This window comes from Calliopsis andreniformis, chromosome 5, assembly GCF_051401765.1.
Source record: "Calliopsis andreniformis isolate RMS-2024a chromosome 5, iyCalAndr_principal, whole genome shotgun sequence".
In the NCBI taxonomy this organism is placed as follows: domain Eukaryota; kingdom Metazoa; phylum Arthropoda; class Insecta; order Hymenoptera; family Andrenidae; genus Calliopsis; species Calliopsis andreniformis.
The window spans coordinates 5904713-5923028 of NC_135066.1; the positions used below are offsets into that span (position 1 = coordinate 5904713).

General features: G+C 41.1%; 1 protein-coding gene across 6 annotated transcripts in view; it reads left to right on the forward strand.

Annotated features, from left to right (window-relative positions):
• Mtd (TLD domain-containing protein mustard) overlaps positions 1-18316 on the forward strand; it is a 174501-nt gene that overhangs the window by 96142 nt on the left and 60043 nt on the right. For 3 of the 6 annotated variants that reach the window (XM_076378268.1, XM_076378270.1, XM_076378271.1), the window contains exons 2-3: positions 16807-16875; positions 17465-17571. The exons of 1 other annotated variant lie outside the window; for it this stretch is intronic. In XM_076378268.1, coding sequence (XP_076234383.1) covers positions 16807-16875; positions 17465-17571 — 176 coding nt within the window. The remainder of the gene's footprint in view (positions 1-16806; positions 16876-17464; positions 17572-18316) is intronic. 2 more of the 6 variants (XM_076378273.1, XM_076378269.1) reach the window with 1 other exon arrangement.

The window sequence follows — 18316 nt, forward strand, 5'->3', positions numbered from 1 at the left end:
TAACTTAGAAAACGTACTTTCTATGTGTAGGGTATTGCTCATGAGTATTCGAACGATTTCACAAATTTGTATCAATTGTGAACTTGATTGAACAGTGTATCACTAAACCAATCTCAGACTCTTGCCTTCACAGTACCATCAAAACCCTCCCACCCAAAACAGAGCCAACTCACTTGAACGTAAACGTATGCAGACATCGCTAGGCTCCTCGCCTCGCATATAAAACCCACAGTAAGGGACCCTGTAACGAATGCAATTAGTAGTTCAGCATTCGAGGAAGAATGTTCCTTTAGATTCTGTGGGTTCTCCCGATTTAGCCAGGTGCCTCGTGAGAAAAGGTTGCCTACGTGTCGCGACGCGTGAGCGGTTTGCGTGAAACGCGTGTGCCGCGACTCCGTAACACGGATCGCGCCGCGTTACGCTCTGATTCGGCCGCGGATCGGCGCCTTTGCCACGAATAACCGAGATCCACGCGCCATTCAAACGGTCGCGATCCTCGTGGACTTTTTCTCACCGTCTGGCATTCCAGATTATTAGCTGGCTCGAACGATAAGCAGGATAGCGGGGCGTGTCCCGAGATGGAGAAACGGTGGGAAACGATAAAGGCTGGAATGCTGGCTGAACCGGATGAGAGAAGAAAGGATTGAGATATATATATAGCTAAGGCCAGGGAACAAAGACTCGAGGAGCCTGGCGGTGTCTCGACCGCGTGCATATGCTTCGAGAGGATGGTGGTTGCATGCAGGAGTAGCTTTTCTTGCGGAGATCGTGATACAGCTGAGGATTTGTTGCAATTTTCAGGACAGGTGGTAACACTCGTTCGCTGTTATCGATTCGAAGTGTCTGTGATACATGTATGTATGTCGCTGGGAGTGGATAAGTTCCTCTTCGAGATTTTTTTATCCATTCTGAGGGTGCACCTTGGTGACTTAAAAATGAGTTAAGTGGCTAGGTTCTTTAGGCTCCAATTGCTTTGAATGCTTTTTGTTAGTTCACAAGGTTCTCCTGCGACAGAAGCCAGTGTTTTTAGATGACATATATCTGGGGTATTGAACTAGAGTAAATGTTGCCTGGCAAGTTTACACAATTCAAACTAAAATAAAAAATATACATTTTTTTAGGCCCACAAAATTCGATATCCCTTCAGACTAATCTCAAAACGGTTTCCATTAGCCTCCTTAATAAATCGTATCAAAGACAGTATTCTTCCCAGCAACAAATACACACGTCAAAGCAGAGAGTAAGACCAAGAAATTGTTCGTTTCATCGTTTGATGTTGAATATTCTCTCTGATACGATCTTCATTATTTCCCCCAGTTTCGTTCCGCCTCAGATCCTTCCTTATTCTTCATCGCTCCTTTCAACTCTTTACATCTTCTTATTGATTGCGTCTTAATATTCCCCAGCATCTAATTTCCCCTCCAAAGCTCGATCTTCCATAACTAACGACTCGAAGTAAATTTTCCTCGCGTCGATCGCGTGCCAGTTCGAAGGCAGGAACGAATTAATGCGAGTTTAATTTCTGCGGTTAAGTCCCGTTTGAAAACAGCGCAGCTGGAATTTATGTAAAACAGCGGCATTATTCATCGCGCGCTTCCTCTCCAGGTTAATCTTCTTTCGAGCTGCGTACGCGACGAGTCGTAAAAGGAGGTAGAGGCTTCTGGCGTTCGTGAACAGGGAGGACTTTCCGTTTCTGGAAGGAAAACCCCAGGAAGTTCGGTGTCGCAACGTTTTCTGCCGTTAAAAACGTCGTTGAACCGCGACTTCGCTGAAAGTTTGACTTGGCAGGACGCGCGTTCTCGTGCTGCACATTTCAAATAATCACGCTCGCGCTAGCTGTCCCGTATTTTTAGCGTGACTTGAGGAAACGTCCATCCAACGAACGCTGCCTGTTTAGCGAAAGTGTCCACCTTCATTTACCATTGGACTAGGAAGTGAAGCGACGCTTCTCTGTGCCCAGAGTTGGCGGAATTCGAGCCTTCATTTATCTACGTAGATAGCGTCCTGACTTTTTGGGCAAGAGCACTGTGTTTATTGAATTTATATTAAGTTAGGTACAAGTGGAACGCGAGAGTCTTTAGTGGGACTTTATAAACACGTGATTTCTTTGAAATAAAACGTAACTTGAGTAAAATAGTTTCCACTGACGTCATTTTACTTTCTTTTTTACTGTGATCGGTCTTTAAATACTTTGTAGTATGAGGATAAGGAATGATTGAATACTCTTGAGACTCTTGGAATGTGTGAAGGACTTCGAGAATTTTCAGAGTCCCCATTACAAGTATTTTCTTTTCCAAACACATGACTCTGTTTGTCGTTTCGTTTAACAAACGGAAGATACCGTTTCCGCTCCGAGCCGCGGCTGAATATTAAACAAACGGTACCGCGACGTTCCATCGGCTGGCTTCGCCAGTGTTTCGTCTGACAGACTCGCCTGTCCACTTGCTGTCCGTGACAGTTGCAGCCAGAGCTGTAAGAGTGCCAGCGACGTGGACAATAACGGGGAACAGACACTTTTTCACCTCGATGCGACGATAACGGACACACGGCGATCGTCTTGTCTAGTATTTACTCGTTATGAGCTCATGAAAGGCGACAATGTTTATTCCCAATTGAATTGTAGATTTTGACCCTTGGCTGCTATGATAGAATCACTGCATCTGTTCTAAATGAGGTTTTTATATTTCGCAAGGAAAAATATTCTACAGATATTTTATAAAAACTAATGAATTGTTGAGTCGAGAATTTTTTGTGTACTGTTAGTAATTTTCCGCGATGGATTCGCTAAGATTTCATTATTTGCTTAAGTATAAAAATGAATTCGATGCTTTAAACGTGAAGTAATTGGATCTCTATTTTGAAATTTTTATTTTTTCCTGCTATTTTTGTGATCTTCAGGAGCTGATGAAAACTATCTCCTTTTTTGTTAATTAGTGATCTAATATCGCTAAGAAAACGTGAGAATCTATCTTGTAGCTTGTAACGTATGATCAATAGATAGTGATTGAAATATCACTTTTTCGCTAAGTCGTAAATTAAGAATTGTGTAACATGTTCTCAGCCTTCCATGTCTTAACGAGTAAAACGATTGATTGACGTTGAAATTGTGACACGTACGCTATCAAGCAGTTAAGATCGCGAGGTGTCAGTGGCAATTCATTCCCTTACACGTTACCAATATTTACACACAATGGGGGAATTATCTAATTACAGAGTTAACGCACGATAAAACTGTTTTACGTCCATTGAGGGAACGTTCGAAACCCTCGCGATGCAATCGAGAAATCGTCTTCAATTCATTTCGACGTTAACTGACGGAACAATTTCAATGGATAATGTCTGCCGATTATACGCGAGATTGGTATCAACGTGACGTTATTCCAATTAAGATAGCTCTGCGTGAGGGAGGTCTGGCCGCGAGTTTTGGACGATATTATTCATTCAAAATCTGTCAAGATCGATTAAGTCAAGTTCTGTTAATCAGAGACGGGAACATAAACGCGAAGTGAGTCAAATTGCGGTGGTTTCAAGAGGATATTGGATTTTCGCATACTCTAGAGTATTATTAACTAGTTCAGCTCCATTAGCGTATTCGTTGGCCAAATACGGGAGTGGGTATTGAAAATTGAAATAGACCTGTCCTGTGCTTTCTCTCTGTTATCGAATTCTCATATTTTAGCGATTCGATTGAATACGATATTCGACTTTCTATGCTTGGCTCCATAGGTTTCCTCAAGTTAAGTACACTCTGTTCTGAAAATATTTCTCTCTAAGTCCGCTCTACCCCCTCGCGAAGGTTGGCTACTCTCTCCACCATTTTGAAAATTGTATGCAATATCCAGTGTCCACAATTCAATGCTTGTACAAACTAATGAACAGACAAATCCTAAATTTTCTATATAACTAACAGAAATGATTTCTCATAATACAATCCCAGTAATAACTCTGCATTTTAATATTAACACCCTACAAGAGTGGGCTTAACCCTGAGGCTTAAACTCTAATCGAAGGCTAAGCCTAGGCCTACTCCAGTTATGATAAATGTTAGGTCTCGACGAGCGTCTGTAATTGTAAATATTCGCGCGACAGATCATTGGAAAGCCGAGCTACTTTGACGAGGGACACGGTTTACACGGAATTTCGTAAGAAACTGCAAGAAAGGGATTCGAGGCCTCCGACGAGCAGCTGCGACTCGGGTAACTCGAACTTTTTAGCCTTCGAGCGGAATGCACTCGTGCAAGCTTTTTTCTCCAACCGCCGCCCAAGTGGTGGGCTATCGAATATAATAGCGCTGGCATGGATGTCAAGGACGGTGCTTAACAGAGACATCGTAATTAAGAGATCGTTGGCTAATGGAGCCAGTTTATTCTTTTTCTCCCTTCGCGATATCCCGTCTCACTTTCCGTGTTCGAGAAGTCTGCACACCTGTCAGGTTTTAGTAGAATTTTATTTACAAGTTGAATTAGGTACTTTTCTAGTCGAATTATTCCCCTAGTCAACTTTTCCCCTAGTCGATTTTTTCTCCTAATCGATTGCTTTCCCCTAGTCGACTATTTCTCCTTAAATCATTTTTCCCCCTAGTAAATTTTCCTCCTAGTCAATTTTTCCACCTAGTCAATTTTCCCCCTAGTGAATTTTTCCCCCTAGTCAATTTTCACCCTAGTGAATTTTTCCCCTAGTGAATTTTCCCCCCTAGTCAATTTTTCCCCTTGTAAACTTTTCCCCCTACTAAATTTTTCTCCCTAATCGACTTTTCTCCCTAGTCGATTTATTTCCAAGTCGACAACTTATTTTAAGGCTCTTTTAGAGCAGTCTATTGATGGAACGAATGAACAGCTTCCTCTTCAGTGTTGCTCCAAGTGGCAACCATTTAGACTCCACTGTAACGAGTAGCCTCGCTCTCCCCTGCTTACATTCGTTCATTTGATGAAACAGACTTTACTACCTTCAGTTTACGGGCTCATTCCAGCTTGAGCGACAGTGTAGGTCGCTTGATAAGACAAGTTCGCGTTTCATTGTAGCCGTCATCGAGGTTCTATGGATGTCCCAGAAAGGCGTTCGTTTACAGAAGAAGCCATCGATCTTCCTTCGCAAAGTGGAAAACCCTGTCACTAATTAAGGTTTAACTGAGAATTTGCGCAAGTTGTCCACTTCGTCAGCAGCGGAGAAATTGCGCTTCGCTGCTCTTTGTCCTCGATAGAAAGAAGTACGGTCAATAGTTGCGTGTCACTTTGGCTCTCGAAGCAAAGTGCTTCATGCTTACGGTTAATTCTCGATTCTCTGTGAAAATGCTCGATGCTAAGTTCGTTCTGACTTGCCAAGAATGATCCTTGGAAACATGGGTTGAGTCCTGGGAGGGTTTGAGAAGATAACACAAAATGGTTTGAGAGAAAAGTGGAAAAGTAGAGAGGTTAAAAAAATAGATAAAATATGTTACAGTTGGGTCAGGGCATTTTTATCAATTCATCTTTTAACATTAGGCACAACAAATATTCTTGAATAACTTGCAGGGATTAATAGACAGAGAAATCGTGAATTTTCTGTACATTATTATTCATGATTTTTCTTAATAAAATTATAGTATAGTGTAATGTAATATTGAGACAATATAAGTTGAGTGTTTATGATAATAGAGTATTTCATAAAAAATTTATGAAGGTATAGGGTACCTTCTCTGTAATTCACAATAAGATGCAAGAAATATCTTGCGAGACACAGGAATGATAATGACGGTAATTGGGTCAACAGTCTGTTACTCAATAATTACTCCATTGTTTATCAGACAATGCTTTCCCATGCTCTCCTTAAACATTCTTTTTCCCTTTCCAGCTTCTCTGAACGACTTCTTTATACTACCCCCGAGTGCTCAATAACACAAGAGCCACATTTCAAACGTTCTAATTAACACTAAACTGTAATAAACCGTGTAATATGTTTGCATTGGTTTAAATGAAAATTCCGGCAAAGCCGTATATTACAGTCCATTTGGCCGCTTCATTAATGCATTCCAACGATTGAATTGTCCTTCTGCAAATTTGTCGCGGGCAGATTTATCGAGTAATTGCTGCGTGTTAATTTAGTAATAATTTAGTGGAAACTTGTTGCATTGATTACGACATGAAAAATAAAATCGATGAATCTGTTGAACGTATAAAATCTACCTACTTCAAATACTAAAAAATTCATACAAATTTCGTAAATTCCTCCATTTGCAATTATTCTACTTTCTAGAGTTAACCTGTAATTACTAAATATTTCGTGGAATCAAAATGTCTCTAAATTCTCAGCCATCAAAATTCTCAAGCTCATAGTCTCAACCCCTCACAAACTCTCCTGCACAGTCACCCCTCGTTCACTCTCCATCTACCAATAGAGACACCTCAAATGAAACTAACGTCCTCCAAGAGTCACCCTCGCCAGAAACGAAATCGAAAACGCGTTAGAATCGAATCTAAATTTCCAACACGTTCCTTTGCACCCCTAGGAATATCGAAGCAACCTCCCCGTGTCGTCCTGTTGTTTCGTCCCAAATTTCCCTAACCGTCAGTCTCGCGACGGAGAGACGATGGTCGATTGGAAACATTGAATGCATATCGATATTCATCGCGCAGACCTCGTGATCGACGATGGAATTCTAATGCAGCTCCGTTATACAATCGATGCGCCGCGGCCTTATCGATCTGTAACACCATCCACGACCAACAATTCCTATGGCCCATCGACACCTGATCGTCTTATTAGGCGGTCCATTTCCGGCGAATGTCCTTTCGTTTCCTCTCGACCCTCTGGCTGACTAACGAGCTTGCCCAATACGTGGCCTTCGTGAGCGATCAGTGTTGATCGAGGCTTTGGATTAATCGGTCGATCAGGTGACCTAGTTGAGAGCCTCGAAATATTAATTATGCTTGGGATCGATAAGGAGTCACTAGAAATTTTGTTTTATTTTATGAGCGACGAGACTTTGAACAACTTTTTCTTGTACATATAATAAGTTGACTTAGATCTAGTGGGTCCTTATAAACTGTTGGGTCGCCTGGGGGATTTTTTTTTACTTGTCCACTGAGTTAACTTAGACCCACTGGGGAAATACATAGTATCCAACATATGTTTGCTTATAACTTTGAACTAAGGCCGACCGCCTGTTATATGTATAAGAAAGTGTTGTTCAAAATCTCGTCGCCTGTAATATATCCAAAGATCATTAAAATCGGCGTTCACCTTATTTTCACCTTAATTTGTGGTATTTGGTAAAAAATTCACCTTATTTTTTATATTTGGTAGAAGAAATATTACTTGTAAATTCTCGAGTTAATTTACTTTATTTTACTTTCCAGTATTTGAAACTAGTAGTACCCAAAAGATCAAAATTTGTAAAATACTCCAGAATCTATATTATACAAATTTATTGTACGTTTTAATATTTCTCTGAAACGACTTCGCTCCACATATTGTAATTCCTTAATGACTCTGATTAGTGTATCAAGTATAAACTGCCACGTGTTCTCGAATAAAATTAATTAGCAAAGGAATAAATTTAATATTTATGGTGCATAGTAAACTGTAAAGGGAGTCGCGAAGTGTTCGTTTAGAGGCGATTAAAGTGATTTGAAAATCCTCCTCGCGATTATTGCCTTCTGTTAATTAACTCGTCCTCGGGGCGGCCGACAGCGATGGAGGTTTTGATCGGCGCTCAAGGCCCCTTCCTAGATCCATAGCGACCGCTGGATCGATCGTTGATCGACAGAAGGTCAGCGTCCCCGTTTGAGGCCACTTTTCGAAGCGGAAGTCTCGCTTTCGAGCGTGAAATGCGCGAGGAATACGAGATCGGAATTCGTTCTTCGTGTCCTCCGTTCGTAAAAACGAATCACGGAAGCTGTGCCCATTGATTCCTGGTTCCGTTCCATGCAAAGTGGATTATCAGAGGAACAAAAGACTATCCTCTCGGATTTTTCCAATCTCAAGGGTATATCGTGATGTTCCTTTCACTCTTCGTCAGATTTTCAAATTGTATCGGTGGAATCTATAATTCTGTACAGAGAGATTCACTGATTCCTTCACACACAGAGAATTCTATTAAAATTGAAACAGTAGTAGGATTTTTGTTCTTGAGATCTATGTTTTAAATAGAAGTTTCTATATAAAAATCAATATCTCTGTTAAAATTACTGATTCATGTGTCAAACATTTGTAGAAAATTAATTACAGAGTATAGATACGTAGATATTTGTCCAATAGTTAAGAGTACTTCAGTATTGATCATCTTTAGAGACAACTAAGTAATTCTTCAGAGTTAATTAATTTGTGGGTCAGTATAATTTGTTATAAAATAGCTGTCCTCAAAATTTTATTTTATTCGGTTGTTCAACTAACGAAAGATTTCATTTATCCTCCTCGCTGACCCCATTTCGCGCATTATCTTTGGAAACTATTCGAGGCCCAGTCAGACAGCGGGATTTTCCGAGTATCTCCGCAAATTACTCGCAGGAGCGAGTGACATCGCATCGAGGACAGAATTTCCCACGTCCCGACTCGAGGCATTCATATTCCAAATGGAATCTTATTCCGAAATTAAAAGGCAGCCACGTGTCGCGAAATTACTCCTGTTACTTACCGCATGCCCTCTGAAAACGTGGAAACCGAGCACGCAGAGAATCCAAGGAAATGAAATACAAGTATAGCGATAGCGAGGAATTGTACAATGAACGGAGGGGAAAATTAATTGCTAGATTTTACGCGTGATTGTATTAATTAATTTCGTAGAAATTATGGAGGGAGTATGTACGTAGAGTTTTTGGAAAATGTAGTAATTCAGAGTTGTACAGAAGAGGTTGTAAATTGTGGAGAAAGGGTTAAAAATATCTAGGACCAATCAGATCGCCTAACGTTGCATCTGAAGGAGGGGCATTTACCCCACCACGTCTTATAAGTATCCACACCTATTGAGTACCCACGCGTTAAGTATCTAGAACCAATCACATCGCGTAACGTTGCATGGAGGGCGGAGCATTTCCCCCACCACGTCTCTCACTACAAGCTCCGCCCACCGAAGCAATTTCACGCAGTCTTTCGCAAGAAAACATTTCCTTTGCATTACCTTCTTCCTTCTAAGCCTGTCATCATCTCATCGCGTAACTCAACCTTCAGTCTCAGATTAAAAGTAAATTTCACGGCGCATTACTTTTCAACAAATCTCTCTAGATGCCAGGCCATCACATTCTTCACACTCCATGCACTTCTTCATCCATTTACATCAGTTTCTCCTCGACGAGCCACCGATTATCTCAGGAAAGCAAAGATAAAAGAATATTCCTTAGTTGCTGTTTTATGATTTATCGTCCAATAAACTGTTGCGTTGATTGGAAGAATCGTCATCGATCCCAAGGATTTTCGCGTGTAAAAGCGACGCAAATCGCGCAATTACTCCATCGATAGGGCTTCGACGTCTATGTTTCGTAGTACGTAGGAAACATTATCGACGCGGCGCAGGGAAAATATTCTTTTATTGCTGGCTCTTTCGCGAGTGAATACGCGCTTGGGAAAATAATAGCGCGCGGCTGGAATAATGAAAGTCGAGATCGATTTATCGGCCATACAGCGAGCAGATATTGCGTGGGAGTATTTGAAACCCTGTTGCAGAAGACAAAGCTATCTTTTGCAGAAAATAGCAAGGCATTTTGGATGATCTTTTGTTTCTTCCTAAAATATTCAAGAATATTTATCCAGCCCCTTATAAAAATATTAAAGCACCTACCATTTTCAGTAAACTTTTGCTCTGCGATCTAAACTATATTAAATCACTATTTTTTCACAAATTCCATTGCGAATATATATTTAATATACTGTACTGCGATGCACTGCTCTGTGGATGAGGTGAATTTATTTGTATTTAAATTCTAGACATTTTTTAATATTTATAGAACGCGTTTTCGCTGTATTTCACTCTGATATCCCCAGACCTAGGCAGTAGACTTATCCTCCAAACGACGAAAGTTGCCTTTTTGTATCACGACCCAACACAAAAGGTGCCCCACTGTTTCGAGGTCGGCTGATTTACAGGACGACGTCGTCTTTTCCCAAGAGCTGTCGTGGATAGCGAAACGGCTAGATGGTCGAGCGTATATCCCTGGAAACTTTCCCGAGGATAAGTTCCCTTTTGTTTGGGCCGAGCCTGGTTTTAATTAAAATTTAGATCCCGTTTAACCTGGCCGACGGCGCTCCAGCTTGTCCTTTTTTAATTTAGAAGCCAGAGATGCTTCGTTATTTCGAAGACAGGCTTCTTGTTGATCGTGCTAGGATCGAAGGAGGATTGAGGAACGTGGAAGCGAGAGAAGAAAGCTTTTAGCGAATATTATGGAGGAAAGAACACTTTGTCGGGGCGTTAGACTGCGAATATGCAAATGTACCTCAGAATATGTTAAAGGTTTCGCATTAATTTAACGCTTAATTAGGAATTTGAAATACTTGTCAGATAGACACGATGGAACTAATTTGATCTTCAGGGAGATTGATGGAGTATACTTTACTTAATTGGATGTAGATCAAAGATTTTGAATGACAGACCAGACACAAATGCTTTCTGAACTTTGAACTTTGAAATTCAATGAGAGAATCAAGATATGCGTGGTTGATTGACGAAAGATTTAGGATGCATTCAAGAGAAAATTCAAGTAGATTCCTCTGTAGAAAGTAGATATTCTTTAGCCATGAACTTATCCCAGTATTAAAATGAAGGAATCGTGCTTGACATCACACTTTGACAAACTCTCAGCTCCCAAAATAGGGCTTCAGAAATTCCACCAAAAAAGAAAAATAGCATAGCTGATTGCTGAAAGTGTTACGCGTCGTTCAAGATAAAGTTCAGATAGGTTTCTCTGAAGAAAGTGGACACTCTTGGGTCACGAATTTATCGCAGTGTCAAGATAAAGAAATTGTACTCCAAATCACACTTTGCCCAACTTTCAGTCTCCAAAGTAAGTAGCTCAGAACTGGTGAATTCGAGTAGAGAGTTTCTTTCCCAAACTGACTTACGACCGGAAGTGTCATATGTATTGCTTCGTTCTTACCAGATGCAGCCAGGGAACGCCTGTTCACGGCTACATCCTGCCCAGAACCGGATCTATGGACTTGATTTACAGCGGCGGTCCAGTCACGTTGTGGTTACGTTTCAGTCGCGATCTGTTAAAATATTGTACCTCGAGAACGAGAACTGAATAATATTTTATCGAACTGTAACCGGAACGTGACTAGATCGCCGTTGTAAATCAACGTGTAATGCGAGGTTTCCTCCCTTATCTGCTTTCGACGCGTTCATTCGAACACGTTCAATCCCCTTTGGCAAATGCGTTCAGGAATCCAGCGTGCTCTTCCTTCGAGTACATGTTAAAGAATAAGAAATACAGATAGTAGTAGTAATCCTCGAATGGTCACAAAAATGGCTCCAAATCTGGGATACTTTCACGTATACTTAATAGGTAGGTCTTCGTGTGTGTAATTACTGTACTGTGATTGGTTCTGTATTCATTTTTTATTGTGTCGTTTGTATGTTAGATGTTTAGATCTCTTTTATAGTTTCACATGACTCTTTGGTGACTAGTCCTCTGCTAGTTTTTTGTCTTGTATTTGTGCTTTAAATCTGAATCTCACTTGCAACAGGTAGGTTTAACTGGTTCTAAAATATAGACACTTTTACAGAGAAATCTAATTCTTTATTACAACTAGATACTCATAGCTTTATTTCTTGAATCTGTGAAAGAAATCCACAAGAATTTTTGTAGGCTAAAAGATCGCTTAAATTTCTATCCAAACAAATCTTCAGTAACTCCAAATGAGCTTGATCAAAGCTCTCAACCAAATTCACATCTACACCCTCTAAATCCTCCAAAATCACCCTCTCTAAAACAAACCTAAGACTATCTTATATCCAAGGATCTAACCCAGTCTTCACTTCCTCAGCCTCTCAACCCTCCACCTCATCTCGTCAGATGACAGATTTGCACTCGACTCGATAAACACTCATTCCAATAATATTCCTTCTCCGTTACAGTGTTTCCCCGACAGCTCATCGTTTAACATGTTTAGCTCGTCCAGTTCCCAGCGCTCCTTCCAAGAATCCCCCATCGATCCATCGATTCCCCTCGAGCGTCGAACCCATTGTTCGCCTTTGCGAAACGTCTGCTGGGAAAACCGCACGGACGCAGGTGTCGCAGGAAATTTCGAAAGAATCGTCGTCGTGCACAGAGGGGGCCCACCTTTCTCCCTTCCGATGGAAGTCGACTCGCGATCCTCCACGCCGCCTTGTACGTCGCCTCGAAACCCGTTTCGAGCGATCGAGCCGCGCAATTACCGCGATCCGTGTTCGTAATCGAGCGCCGATGCAGCCACGGGCCTCTGATGCGCTCGCTATCAGTCGCGTGCATCTGCCAGAGCGGTCGATGATAAATGCAACGCTCGTAATCGCGTTTCTTCGTAAAAACGTAATCCAGGGAATCGCTGCGACGCTTTCCAGTTACGAAATTAACTTGCGCTTTATTTATTGGGTTTTACTCGAGTTTGTTCCTTCTACGATGATTAGAAAAGGGTCAGATTTCATCTTCAGGGATAGAATTTTTTTTAGTATAAGTTTCTTTAATTTTATTTTCGAAAACTGAGGTGTCAAAACTAACAAAAAGGAAAACTAAAAAAGACCCCATGAAAATAAATATTATAGAAGCCTCTCCAGCTATCTCTAAAATAAAACAAAAAGGATGTTGGAAACATAGTCCCCAGGGAACTTAAAAAGACCCTTCGCAAACAGCAAACCAGAAAATAAAAAAGCACACCAAAGGCAGAAAGAAGTCCCAAAGTCACGAAGAAGCGTGTCATTACATCGTTAGCAAGAACGTGATCCACTCTCGCGAGTGGTCCCACGATCCTCTCCAATGAGACGTTCGCTTAACAGTTTCGTGAATGTTAATGAACGATCAATTTCCGCGCACGCGATACGCGGATATTGTCCCTGGCGAAGGGATGAAGCGAACGACAGTGCCGCGAGCATGGAACCCATCGAGGTACATATTTAACCGTGGTTCGCGGGCCTCTGTGCATAAACCAGCGACGCGTTCCCGTTTATAGCGCGCGAGGATTGCCCACGCAACAGTTGAAATTGCTCTGTATATCGTTAATGCCTCTGTTCGCTGTGGCCCCGTGCTCTCGCGTGTTTACGGCTGTCCATAAATGAGGCTTATTCACCTGCTGCGAATAAAACCTGTCGTGCATAATATTATTAAAAAGCCAGAGTTTCTCGGTCGAGTTGCCTGCAACGTTTCAAAGAGGATCAGTTTTTACTCGGCTGGATAATGAAGGAAATACGGTGGAAGTTTTTCTGGGCCATTTTTACGAGAGATTTTGTTTAATGTCTTTCGGAACACAGAGAAGCTAATTTGAGTTCGAGGTGATTAATAATGTATGTAGAATAACTGGTTTGTGAGTTCTACGTTTCTGACGTGGGAAGCCCACTCGTGTGATGGAATTTCTTGGTTTCTTGTTTTTGGGGATATTTATTGTATAATTCCTTTTTTAGGATATTTAGGCTTGACGAGAATGAGGAATTTAATAGAGAAGGCTTGAGTTTTCTTTAAATGTAATTAATTCTTGAGACACGGTGGTTAGTGTGTGCTTCAGGGTGGAACTTGAGAGCTTTAAGTATTCTTTAAATATAATTAATTCTTGAGACACAATTAGAAGAACTTGGTAGTTAAGATTTTGGAAGTTTCTAGGATTTCAAGTTACAGTAACAATCTTAGAGTCTTAGAATCTTAGAATCTTGATAATCTTGATGTCTCAGAGTTCTATAGATCTTGGAATCCTAAAGTCCTGGGTACGTCGGAGTCCTACGATCCTGAAACCTTAATCTTTCTAAAGCTCCTGGTGGTTTTATCGAATTCCAAGGATTGTAGGGAACCGCAGAGATCTCAGAACAGAGGTGGTAAGATCTGTAGAGCCCCAAACACCTTAGAATCCTGAAGAACCTGAAAATCCTGAAATCTTTACTAGCTCAAAATCATTAGTATCGTTTCTCGCTGCAGAATCTCTTAAGTCCATGTTGCATTAATATTTCCCCCATTTCTTACACAACTCAACCGCGTTGTCACCTCGAAAGGAACGTAAACAAAAGTATATACGTATATTCCATCTCCCGTTCGTTCCTTTCTTTCCTGTTTCCTTGAACACAATGCTGTTGCAATTTCCCATCGCGCGACTTTGAATAATTAACTTCGAATCCATCGAAACACGTATCTCCTTGGAAAAGCCACGCGCGACCGGTATTTTCGTTGGATAACTGGCCGATTGGCTCGACTGGTCGAATTTATTATTTATATCTCTGGTGACCGCGTATTCAACAGTGGCTTATTGATCCCACCTTTATGCCTAAGTATTTATAGACGCCTCAAATATTGCCGCAAGTACCTACGCGTTTCCGTTTACGTAGAATCTGTGCACGCACTTACAGTGGGCTCCAAACGGTAGAACCATATTTTCTTGTTATCTGGCAGCAGTTGAGATTCATCTAGTTCCCTAAAGTCCTAGGAAATGATCCAAAGCTAGTCAAATCGCTGACTTTGTATTCGAACACACGCTGCAGCTACTTGGTTTTTATTATTGGTACCAAAATTAAATAAAATATAATTGTAATAAACCTACTTTTTATATAGAGTCTTCTTGTATACACAAAACAGAGAAGTTACATTTTATGTATGGTGAGCTATATTTTAACCCACCCCAAAAAGTTGAAGTTACTCAGTCACACAGTTTAATATTTTATTTCAAGTGTTTCATTCACCTGGCAATGCCTTTCTGTGCATCTTGGGTTTTTATTTTCTTTAAAATCGTGTGCCTCAAAGAGTTAAGGCTGATAGCATCTGTTGTAACTGGATTCGTCGGGGACACCAGAAATACGCGTCGACCTCGGGATGATCTCGCTCGAAAATAGAAGTAAACGACCGTCCGAACGCAGACGGCCGCGGTAACGAGGCGGCTCGTCAGGATAGCTCGGTAATCGAATTAAAGCGTCGGGAGCAATTAGCGCTGGGTGGAGGCTGCTGGCGGCGCAGATGCACCGTTTCAGATCGGCTGGATCCAGCTCGAGTTCCATCCGCGAGCTGGATCCCTCGTCCCGACGTTTGCGTCCTCTGCGGCCGCGGAGGACCACCCGAGGGATGGCTTACGCCCGCGAGATTATGCAAATGGCATTTTTCTTACGTTGGGGAAGCAGCCTGCCACGTAATATGTGGCTTAGTCTTCGTGGATTTATTCCTTTCGTGGGAGCTGTCTGTGATGGGTGTATGCGTGCGCTAGTGGCAAGAAGTTTGGAATTGTTTTCGGAATTTAAGAAAGTGAAGGGTGGCTTATTGAACATGCAATTGAGGTAATAATAGGCGAGGTTCGGTTACATGACTATACGATTGTAAAAGTGGACAGAGTAGTACTGAGTTGCTGTAAGTCTGCTATTAGATAATTATACTATCACTTATGTTTCTGGAGGGTTTATAAAGGTTATTGAGGGAACTATAAAGGGGACTATAAAGGTTCGGGGTATTATATCGTTCTATTGAGATATTATAATGATGATCGTATGTAACTGTAAATGATTGACTGTAAGAGTGGCTATCAGGGATTATAAGAGGTGTGCGTGGTGACTATAACTGTTGCTATAGGTGACTATAAGGAAGAATTTAGTGACTATAATCCTGACTATAAGTAGGGATTTAGTGACTATAATTCTGACTACAAGGTGTTCGATGACTATAGTAGTGACTATAAACATGACTGTGACAGGGACTATACGAGACTATTTTCGCTGCTACAGAGTTGACTACACAAGATTGTCAAGAATACATGCCGACTACAACCCTGAACATACTTGTGACTATACATATCTATAAGAAGTATTTAAAGATTGTAATCATGACTATAAAACTTATTTAAGTGGCTACAACCATGACTATACATCACTATGAAGGTTGTCCAGTGATTACAACCATGACTATACCTGACTATACATCAAGCTACAAACGTGATAATGCATAGCTGAAATTGTTGAAACGTGTGCATAATTACGAGTACGACTATGAACTGATTATAAGAGCAGCTGTACGTGACTATACATAGTTTCCTTAAGTCTTCATACAATGGTAGCTTGTAGCCATATAAGTAAATTTACACAGCGTTAGAACCAATTAATATTACGTCTTAAGCGTGCACTGTCACACGTAATGGTCGTATATAACAGAACACCTCCGCAAAAAATTATCCATATTTCACCGCGACTGCAATTTCGCCATGTTTAAAGTGGCTCCTATGCACGAGGAGTTCCAAGAAAACGCATGAGCGTCGAGAATGTTGCTGTCGCGTTTCGACGATGTTGCCTTGCGTAAGATGACTATTTTTTAGAGATGAAAAGTTGAACTGCTTGTTACTGTCACAGCGGCGACGACTCACTCGCCTTCGCTCGTACAGCTTCTTGCTCGTTACTCCTGCATTTGTTTTATTTTCGATCAATTTATTTTTACTTACCTCCTGCCTGGAGAAAAATGAACCATTCTTTGTACAACGAACTTTCCTAATATTCAAGGCAGCGGGAGTTACTCATTCACTCGATCGAAGGGAGTCTACGCGACCCACCGCAAAGAATGATTCATTTTCCTTCGGCAGCGGTACCGTGTACCACGCGATTGTTTCGCAATTCCTTTTAAGTTTCTTTTAAGCATCTTGGCACGTAGCTGCATGTATTCTCACTGCCCTTGTTTTGGATTGTTTGTTGCACCCTAGGTCCAGACGAATGTCACAGGATGTCACGCATTCGAGATCCACCGAAAACCTTACAGCATCCTATTTCAGGTACGTGGAACATAAGTTTATATCGAATGGCCGATCGACGAATCACGCGATTGTATACTATAGTCTGTATCTAGACTATAACTAATAGCTATAACAGCTAATAATAACAGAATTATTCGAAATTCGCTCGTAACACTCGAATATCGTATTTCTGGATCTGCTGCTTTAGTTTCAATTCATGAACTTATATCGAGGCAATACTATATTATACTTCTCCATTCAAGAAACAGTTTTTCTTACTTTTTCTCTATGTGGCAATTTTATTCACGGAAGTGCCATCGTCGCTATCGTTCTCGGCCACTCGTCCATAGATTCTACTTGTAAAGTTCATTTGAACCACGCATGGTTCGTTGCATCGTGAAATTACATCGTGTCACGCTTCACTGGCCTTGCATTTGCAAAGAACCAGTATATAATGCAAGTAATTCCATGTTTAACGCGTTCGTCCCGTCTGTGTTCCACTCGTCCGTTTAAAGTAGAAATTTTCTTTAGCATATCTGAAGTGACGCTCTTAAAATAGACGTCACGAGTACACGAAGAGAACTGTCGTCTATTAATTCGATTTCTAATTAAACCTTCTCTTCCGCAGGAGTAAGAGTCGCAGCGTGGATCATGGATTCACGACGCCTTTCGATTTGGATTCCTTGCGGAACAAGGTCGAAGGACGCTTCGAATCTATCGAGAAGCTCTCGAAGGGTGAGTCATTTTATCAGATTCAGAATTATTTGGGGTGGATCCCCATCTTTAGACTCTACTTGATTTTATCAATGAAGATTTATTTCTGTGAAATCCTAAGCGATGTTTTAATAGCTTGATCACTCTAAAAAATGGAGAGGGTGAAAAGTCCTTTTATTTATTCTCTCATTAGTGTCTAGAATTTTTAACCCACCCAGTGTATATAATTTGAACCTTTGTTCCCTTGGTGTTTTTAGTCATATTATCTAATAGGTTATCATCAACTAAACTAATTTAGACTATTTTAGAGATTAATTTAGATTGTTTTAAAAAGAAGAGGTCTTTTATGGACCTAAATTTTGAAACTGTGAAAACAGTCAAGTTCTGACTAGGCTGATTTTGAATAATTCTACTTGGTATAATATTATCCAAGGAAAAATTTTTGGTCCATAGAGAAAGGAAGTGAAGTAGGAACGTTCTACAGTTAAAAATACCCACACGGAAGCTCCAATCAGCTCTGAAAAGAGGCTGATCTGACCGTGTAAATCACGATCGAGTCACCATACGAAGGTCTGCGATCTCGATGCTACGCTGAGTCGTAACCTTACTCGCGCGAATCGCATTGACTTACTTTCTTAAAGTGGCACAAATGCCAGGTCTGATCGATTGCTTCGCGCGCTCCTCTAATTGACAGTTTTCGCGCGTGCACGATTCATCTCCGCGAATTTCCCGCTGATTTTCCATCGACCATCTGCGTTCGACGCCG